This window comes from Microtus pennsylvanicus, chromosome 11 (assembly GCF_037038515.1).
Source record: "Microtus pennsylvanicus isolate mMicPen1 chromosome 11, mMicPen1.hap1, whole genome shotgun sequence".
Lineage (NCBI taxonomy): Eukaryota > Metazoa > Chordata > Mammalia > Rodentia > Cricetidae > Microtus > Microtus pennsylvanicus.
Genome location: NC_134589.1, coordinates 18,853,800 through 18,862,144, shown reverse-complemented (window position 1 = coordinate 18,862,144; position 8,345 = coordinate 18,853,800). Strand labels below are relative to the sequence as shown.

General features: G+C 58.6%; 1 protein-coding gene across 5 annotated transcripts; it reads left to right on the top strand.

Annotated features, from left to right (window-relative positions):
• The first annotated feature begins 991 nt into the window (after positions 1–991).
• Positions 992–8,294, top strand: Atxn7l3 (ataxin 7 like 3). 5 transcript variants are annotated; one of them, XM_075990522.1, is made up of 13 exons: positions 992–1,132; positions 2,470–2,580; positions 2,874–3,006; positions 3,231–3,402; positions 3,580–3,677; positions 3,850–3,872; positions 4,196–4,241; positions 4,420–4,448; positions 4,745–4,813; positions 5,042–5,085; positions 5,322–5,393; positions 5,474–5,631; positions 5,728–8,294. In XM_075990522.1, the coding sequence occupies exons 2-13, from the start codon at positions 2,530–2,532 to the stop codon at positions 5,874–5,876; spliced, it is 1,044 nt and encodes a 347-aa protein (XP_075846637.1). In that variant the 5' UTR covers positions 992–1,132; positions 2,470–2,529; the 3' UTR covers positions 5,877–8,294. The 5 variants fall into 5 exon arrangements, with proteins under 5 accessions (XP_075846637.1, XP_075846635.1, XP_075846636.1 ...); XM_075990520.1 differs by having other exon boundaries at positions 4,363–4,448; XM_075990521.1 differs by having other exon boundaries at positions 4,175–4,241.
• Positions 8,295–8,345: the final 51 nt, after the last annotated feature.

The window sequence follows — 8,345 nt, the reverse complement described above, 5'->3', positions numbered from 1 at the left end:
ACCCTCTGCCCTCAGCTTTTCTCGGTTCGGAGGCCTAGGGTGGCCCACCCAGAGACCCTGAGCACGAATTCAGAGCGGCCCCTCCTCAGGGTTCTCCGCCCTGAGCACCTAGCTGCGCCCCACTACAAGCCCATTCTTCTCACACAAGTGACGGCATGCCTCGGGGTCAAAGTGGGGAGCGGCCAGGGAGCCCCGCGGGAAGGGCGGGGGTGCCTGGGCCGGAAGGCGTCCCAGGCTCGGCTGGGAGCCGGCGCTCTCTTTCGACGCCACCCCGTTGCCTCCGCCCCCGAGCCGGCCGGGACGGCACCAAGTCTCCGCCCCTGGCGCACCGCGCACCTCACCTTGAACGCTGCTCCACCCACCTCTAGCCTATTGGGCCGCTTGGGCCGAGGGAACCCGGCGATTGGTCGGGCTCGGGCACGGAGGCCCCGCCCATCACCCCGCCCCAGTTCCCGTCCGCCGGTACTTTGGACGGCGGCGTGGCGCCCCTCCTCCCCTCCTGGTCCCCGCCCCCTAGAGCAAATGCTGCCGAGCTGCGGCCGCGGGGCAGATGCACGCGCTCGGGCCCTTCTAGCAAGCGCGAGCAGTCGCTGGGCGCGCGAAAGCGAAAGGAGGAAGAGGAAGGGAGGGCGAGGGCGGGGTGTTGAGGAGGGGCGGGAGGAGGAAGAGGAGGAGGTTGCAGCGCGCTCGCGCCTGGCCTCGCGCCCGCGCCGAGGGAGGGGGGAGAGAGGCGCGCGCGCGCACGCTCGCGTCCTCGCTCGCTCCATCCATCCTCCGGTCGCGGCACGCGCGCGCGCTCCGGGCTCGCGCCGCACCCCCCGCCCGGGAGAGGCGGGCTGGAGTGGGGGGCGGGGGGAGGGGCGCGCGGACGGCGCGCGGACTGCGCGCGGGCGGGGTGAGGTGAGGAGGAGGAGGCGGCGACGGGACGAGAAGGGAGGGGAAGGGGCCATGGCCGCCCGGTGAGGCGGCGAGGCGGGGGGGCAGCCCGACCCCCCGGCCCCGGCCCCGGGCCCCGGGGAGAGGCGAGGACGGACCGACGGACATGGGGCTCCGGAGCAGCCGCCGCCGCCGCCGCCGCCGGAGGACGCGGCCCTGAGAGGCCGCCGGGCCCCGGCGCGGCCCCCCGGGCGGGGTGAGTACGGAACGGGGACGGGGGAGGGGCCTGCGGGGGGCGGGGGGCGGGGCCCGAGGCGGGGCTTGGGCCCCCTCCCCCCAGGTCTGGGTCAGCGCCCCTTCCCCTCCCCCCGGGCCGACGCGGAAACGCCCGGCTTTCCCCGGCTTCCCGGCCGGGCCGGGGCCCCCCGGTCTCCCCCTGGCTGGGTCCTCTTTGGGCGGGGCAGGGCCGGCCGGGGAGGGGGCGCGGGGCCTTTGTTAGGGAGCCAGGCCCCAGCCCCCGGGACAATAGAGACACCCTCCCGGACTCCTTTCCCCGGCCGGTCCGGGCTCTGGGCTGGCGACGACCGAGAGGGGTCGGGACGCGTCCCACTCTGCCTACTCTCTGGGGTTCGGTCTGTCCCGGCCCGCCGCCGGCCTTGGGCGGCTCGGCTCTCCTCCCCCCAGTCGGTATGATGCAGCAGCAGTGCCGCAAGGACGGGAGAAGAGCCGCGGCACGGCCTGCTACCCTTCCCAGTGCCCCTGGCTCATTTGTCAGTCCCCACCCCACTCGAGGCCGGCAGCGTCTTAAACTCGTACCCACCGTTCAGTGGGGCCCCGAACTGTGGGCGCTGTTTCTGAATCCTACGGTGGGGATTTCTGGACTTTGGGGCTCTTGGACAGACTTCCGGGCTGGTCCTGAGGGAGGGAGGGTGCGATCTAAAAGAACAGGTAAGGGGAGTGCCCACTCCTCGCGTGCTTGCCACGGGGCTCTCCTCTGCTGTTTGCGATGGCTGGAAATGCCCTTCGCCTGTAGGCTTCTGTGGGCTCTGTACCTCTCGTAGAGTGGCAGGCTTATTTTAAGAGAAGACACTAGGGTGAAGGTTGTAGGGTCTTAGGGCCATTCCCACTTCTGGTAGCAGTACCCCCCCAAGTGGACATCCTGGCTGAAAGCAGAGGTGACTCCAAGAGCCCTTAGGGAAAAAGGGGGGTTGTCTTGAGGAGTCTGTGCAGTTCTTTGCCACACCCTGTGGGTTTGCTTTGAGGCCTTAGAGTTCCTTCTCCTCCCCCTGCTGCATTGCACCATGGGTATCAAAGAGGGGTTTGAGTTTTGGGTACCTGGGATGAGCTGCTGCCTCCTATAGACCCAGAGTCTGATTGGCAGTACAGTTCAGGGCCTGAGCTTAGGCCTGGGAAGGACTAGGCCACCTCTGGTTTTCAGGCCCTGAAAACCATCAGACTTAGAGATCCGGGGCCTTGGGGAGGGAGACTCTCTGATGCCAGGATTAAGCCCTGGGCTCGGAGGTGGGGAGGGGAGGTGGCAGTCTTTGGAGGTGTCTTGGACTCACACCAACACCCCCACCTCCATGTGTGCAGCCGTGTTGCCGCCCGCTGTGCTATGAGCAGTCAGAGCGCCGTCTCCACAAGAGTTTACAAATGAAAATGGAGGAAATGTCTTTGTCTGGCCTGGATAACAGCAAACTAGAGGTGAGGGCTCCCCCACGTGTGCCTCTAGTTCTTTCTCTTGATGTCTCTGCGTCGCTGTATCTGGCATCTATGTCAAAGAGGAATTTGGGTAGTCAGCCTTGTTCCTGAGAGGGAATAACCAGCTGAAAAGACCCAAGGATCTGGGAGGAAAAAAGAACTGGAAAAATAAAGGTGGGGAAGGTGGCAAAGAAAGCAGCATGCTTGGTCAGGGCCAGGATATTTGGTTGGTGAGAGTTTTTCAGTCCAGGGGGGTGCCACCCTTGTGACCATGGATGTTCTCTCCTGGGGCCCAGGCCATCGCTCAGGAGATATATGCGGACCTGGTCGAGGATTCTTGTTTGGGATTCTGCTTTGAGGTACACCGGGCTGTCAAGTGCGGCTACTTCTTCCTGGATGATACAGATCCTGATAGCATGAAGGATTTTGGTGAGCTTCAGGGTGGAAGGAGAGTGGTCTAGTTCTGCCCAGGGTGGGGAGGTGGGGGTAGGAGGGGTGGGACTCAGAGGGTTTCCTAGAAACTGCCCTAGATGCAGAGCCTGGAGCTCCTGTGAGCTTAGGCAGGGATGAGTTTAAAGAGGACATGGGACCCTGGCGAGAACAAGAGGGGGGTACCCTGCCTGCTCTGATCGCCACGCCTCTCCTGCCCCCAGAGATCGTGGACCAGCCTGGGTTGGACATCTTTGGACAGGTTTTCAACCAGTGGAAGAGCAAGGAGTGTGTTTGCCCCAATTGCAGTCGCAGTATTGCTGCGTCCCGCTTTGCCCCCCACCTGGAGAAGTGCCTGGGAATGGGTCGGAACAGCAGCCGAATCGCCAACCGTCGGTGAGAGCTCTTTGCTGCCAGCGATACACATCGTATGCAGTCTGTACCGCGGTGTAGTCCCTTGGGGCAGGTGTAAGATATAGAGGGTAGGCTGTATTTGGGCCTCAGGTACTTCTCTGTAAAATAACGTGCAAATTGGTGGTAACCTTGACCTTTTCTCTTCTCACCTCTGGTCAGGATTGCCAATAGCAACAATATGAACAAGTCTGAGAGTGACCAAGAAGACAATGATGACATCAATGACAATGACTGGTCTTATGGCTCAGAGAAGAAAGGTGTTTGGGGCTCTGGGGCAGCCTGGGAGAAACGGGTGAAGTGGGAAAGTTAGAGCATATATTTGCCATAAACTATCTTGATGATGAGGGAAGAATGTAGTTTTTAAAAACATGGAAGTGTTGAAACCGAGAACTTCAAATAACCGTGTTCTTTGTTCTGTTGTTCCCCCAGCCAAGAAGAGAAAATCAGACAAGGTGAGAGCCGGGGCGAGCCTGGGGGAAGTTTGGGTGAAGGACAGATAACCCTCCCTTTTGGGCAGGGAGTGCTCAGGTCTTTTTACTCAAGTGTGATGTCACTGGGCGGAGGGGAGACTCTCTGGGATTGGGAATAAGGGTCAGGGGAGCTCCCTCTGACGGGAGGGAGGGAGGGAGGGAATGTAGGCAGACAGGCCTGTTCCCCGGGGAGGAATAGTATGAGTTTGAGGTTGTTGCTTTGTCAAATTTTTTTTCCTTCCCTGGGTTCTCGGCTCCCCCTTATCGTTGCCCTTTCCCCAAAGCTATGGTATCTCCCATTCCAGAACCCTAATTCCCCTCGAAGATCCAAGTCTTTAAAACACAAAAATGGTAAGTGGGGCTAGACCAACAGGGGCACTGCTAGCTGTATTGTCACAGGGCTGGTAGTGGGGGTGGGAGGGAGGGCCTGTGAGCCTTCTGTCACCCCCACTTCCTCTCTGGTTATTTTCAGGGTTCTCTGTCTGTACCTCTGCATCAAACACCCTTCCCCTTCTTTTTTCTTCTTCAGGGGAACTTAGCAACTCCGATCCTTTTAAGGTGAGTAGAAGCTCCTTTTTATGCCTCTTCTCGTTGCCCTTGGGAGGTGACTGGGATTTGGACAAGGGAGGTCAGGATGCTGACAGCTAGAAATGGTTGTGGGGCTGTTTGAATCTTGGGTGTTCATGTGCTTTGTTGTCCCATCTCCTTGTCCATATGCAGGTAGGTTGGAAGGACTCTTAGAATATAGAATGGAGGCAGGGATGAGAGGGACCGAGTCTCCATTCCCACTCCTTTCCTACCTGTTCTCCTTTTTGTTTCTAAACTTCTGATCTGTACCTCTGGTTCTCTCACAGTATAGCAACTCAACTGGGATCAGCTATGAGACCCTGGGGCCAGAAGAGCTACGGAGCCTGCTCACCACGGTGTGTGATTGGAAAGGGGGGAGGTTTGGCTTGGGCTGGGCAGTGGGTAAAAGGACCCTGAAAGACACAGGTGACATAGCAGCTGGAGCCATAGCTTTCTCTGAGAGTGGGCTCCCTGTTCCACCTGCTCTGGGGCTGGTTTCTACTTGGGTAGTTTAGCATTGGCACAGCATCTAGTGTTTGGAGTAGGCCTCCTACCCCTCCTTTCAGCTTATGTTCCTCTTCCAGCAATGTGGAGTGATTTCTGAACATACCAAGAAGATGTGCACAAGGTGAGCACAGAAACTAAAAGGGGGGCTGGTCCTGTGGGCATGGGTCGGGAGTACCCCTGGATTTGAGCAATGGGCCATCATTCTTAACCTTCCCTTCATCTAATAGACCTTACTTACTAGGCCACCATCTGGGGATTCACTACTGACTCTTTCCCTGTCCCTCCAGCTTCTGCTCCACCTGAGTTCCTGAAGTCCTTTCCTGCCTTGTCAGGGTCTGATCATTCTGTCCCCACCAGGTCACTACGCTGTCCCCAGCACACAGATGAACAGAGGCGAACCGTACGGATATATTTCCTTGGGCCCTCAGCGTAAGTGGACTTTCCATATGGGTGGTGGGTTAGGTTGGTGGTCTCTTTCCCTAACATGTTTCTTTGACTCCTCTTTCCAGCGTCCTTCCAGAGGTCGAGAGTTCCTTGGATAATGACAGCTTTGACATGACTGACAGCCAGGCCCTCATCAGCCGACTTCAGTGGGATGGCTCTTCTGATCTCTCACCTTCTGATTCAGGCTCCTCCAAGACTAGCGAAAATCAAGGATGGGGTCTAGGTATACAGTGCCAATTGGTCTCAGGGGCTTTGGGCAGTGGGGCACCGCCTCTCCCTTCATCATTCCACTCTCATCTCTTGTGCTCCTCCTCTGTAGGTACCAACAGCTCTGAATCACGGAAAACCAAGAAAAAGAAATCCCATCTGAGCTTGGTAGGGACTGCCTCCGGCCTGGGCTCCAACAAGAAGAAAAAGCCAAAGCCACCGGCTCCCCCAACGCCCAGCATCTATGATGACATCAACTGACTTGGGTGCAAGGGATAGCCTTTGGCTGAGAGAGCCCTCTCTCCCGACCCCCACCCAGGCAGCATAGCCTGGCATATGGACAGCTGCTGGGGGTTTGGGCTTGGGAAGCTTGGTGGGCCAGGCAGGCAGAGGATCCAGTTATGTGCCCCTGGGGGGTGTCAGGGTCCTCTGCAACAAAGCATGACCCCTCGGCGTGCAGGACTCAGACCTGGACATATTATGCCTTGGACATAAGTTTGGTGGGGAGGTGGTTTTCCTATTTATTCTGTGAGTTACTGGATGTCCAGCTAGGCTGGGGGCCTGACATGGGCACTGTGCCAGGGCACTGCCTGCTCCCCACCCCAGGAACTGGACTAAGCCCTGCCGAGGGGCATTATGGCTACCCAGGTGGCTTTGGTTTGGAAGCTGAGCCCAGAGGGGGCCTCCCCTGGCTGCCCTCAGCAATGTGAATGGGTCCGGTGCTTGGAGCTGAGGGGCAGGGCTGGTGTGTCCTGTCTGTGTGCAGAGTCCTATCAGATGTCCCCAGTCCCCGGGGTCAGCAGGCAGAGTGCTGTCTGCTGAGGTGGGCGTCCAGAACTGCCTCACAGGGGCAGCCCTTTCCCCTCAGTCCCCATGGGCCTCCTTGGCAGCAGGAGCTGTCCTTTGTTGTTGGGTGCCAGGAAAGGGCCTCCAGCCTCTACAGCTTCAAGGAATGGGAACGGGAGGGTAGGAAGAGGGAGCCTGTATCAGAGTGGCCCCCTGCCCTCCCTGCCCCAGGGCTGTGAGGACAGCCCAGGTGAGAGGGACGGTGCTGCTTTATTTGAAATGTTTCTTACCTCATTCCCTGCCCCAGGAAGGGGCCCAGCCTCACCCTCCTGGGGTGGCCCGTGTTCTCCCTCCCATCCTGCCCCCCCCCCCCCCCCCCGCGCCCTGCCCTGCCCTGCTGGGGCAGCCTAAGTTCCCAGCTGCTGCTTGCCGCCCCTTCCACCTTGACCAGCTTTGGTTCCTCTCAGTGCTCCTGCCTCTAAAAGCCTGCCCTGTTCCCCTCCTCCCTTGCCGCTTTTAAGTTATTTATTCTGTACTTGTGGTTTGGGGCTCTGAGGAAAAACCCTAATCTTGTGCCTCTCTCCCTTTGCTAGGAATAGGGTGGGATGAGAAGGTAGTCTCTGCCCTGGGTTGTCAGTGGAGGTTGGGGGATACTGTTGCCCCTCTGTGGGACTGTCATGACTGTCATGCCTGGCTTACATCCTCAAGAGATGTACTGTCACACCTCCCAAGTAGGTGGTATCATGCCTTGGAACTGAGCTGGAGTACCTGGGTATGGGCTAGAAGAGTACAGCTGACTGACAGGGATGGGATTGACCCTGAGCCACGTTTTCTGGCACTTGCTATACATGTCCCCTCTCTTCCCAGGAGGAGCTACTCCCATGTTGGGTAGCTAGTACCCAGGACTGGTTGGACTGATTTGGTTAGGGACCCTAGAGGGTTAAGGGAACAACAGAGCAAGGGTTGCAGTACCCTGTCTGGAACCCCAGTCTCCCCCTGGGGTGGTTCTGATTGTAGCTGATGCCTGGTTACAAATTGGTTTTTAACCCAAGCATTGTGATTATTTTTTAAAAAGTCAAACCAATTTTGGCAGGAGTTAGAATAAATCCTGGAGCCTGGGCTCCTCTGTCCTTGGCCCTCTACAGCCTTCTCCCTTGAGGGGGATTTAGAGGGGGAGAGAAGGTTCTCGGCTGCCCCCAAGCACAGTCTTGGGAGCCTGCTGAAGATCGGGGGGGGGGGGGGGGGGGGGAGCCAGCCCAGGCTGCCATCCCTTTGGAGACTTAGCTGCAGCTCAAGCCAACTCACTCTGCTCTCCCACCTCTCCCTCTGGTTGGAGGGAGTAGTTTGGGAACTGGTTTGTCCACAAAACTTCCCTATTGTTCCTTGGCTCACCCTCAGGGCAGAGCCCCCTGCCCAGGCCGGGTAAGAGATGGGCTTGGTCCAGCAGGGACCCTGAGGGAACAAACCCCTTCCTTCTGGGGAGTATGCCCCCCCTACCATGTAGTTGAGCAGGGGCTAGGAACTCCCCACTCCCTCTAACAGCAGGCTGTGTGGGTATCAATTCCCATCCTCCCCACCCTGGCTAGGTGTCGTCCACCTTGTATCCTATCATGTGTCTGAGTGTGTGTGGGGGATTCTGTACTAATTTCCATGGCCGGTGGCTTTTCCTTCCATGCATCACTCCCCCCCGCATGCCCAGGGGCCACCCGCCTGGCATTACCGCATGCTGGGGTCATTGGGGGAGGGGGGTGGGGCTCACGCTGTCCTGTGGTCTTGAGATTTTTATTTTTGCATATGTAATCCATCCTGTACAGGTAGCTAACTTTGTAAACGCTGTGTATTCCCTCTGCCCCCATGGCTGCTGGTGTAAATAAACTGCATCTCCCGTTGGTAGCCTGGCCTACCCACCCTCAATGCCATGTTGTTGAGGGTAGAGCAGTCACA

What these genes read in the sequence shown, in the direction of transcription:
- Atxn7l3 (XM_075990518.1), top strand. Translation starts at nt 2,530, where the DNA reads ATGAAAATGGAGGAAATGTCTTTGTCTGGCCTGGATAACAGCAAACTA. An exon ending in TGATAGCATGAAGGATTTTG is followed by an intron (nt 3,007 to 3,230) that starts GTGAGCTTCAGG and finishes TCCTGCCCCCAG; the next exon opens with AGATCGTGGACCAGCCTGGG. An exon ending in AGCCGAATCGCCAACCGTCG is followed by an intron (nt 3,403 to 3,579) that starts GTGAGAGCTCTT and finishes ACCTCTGGTCAG; the next exon opens with GATTGCCAATAGCAACAATA.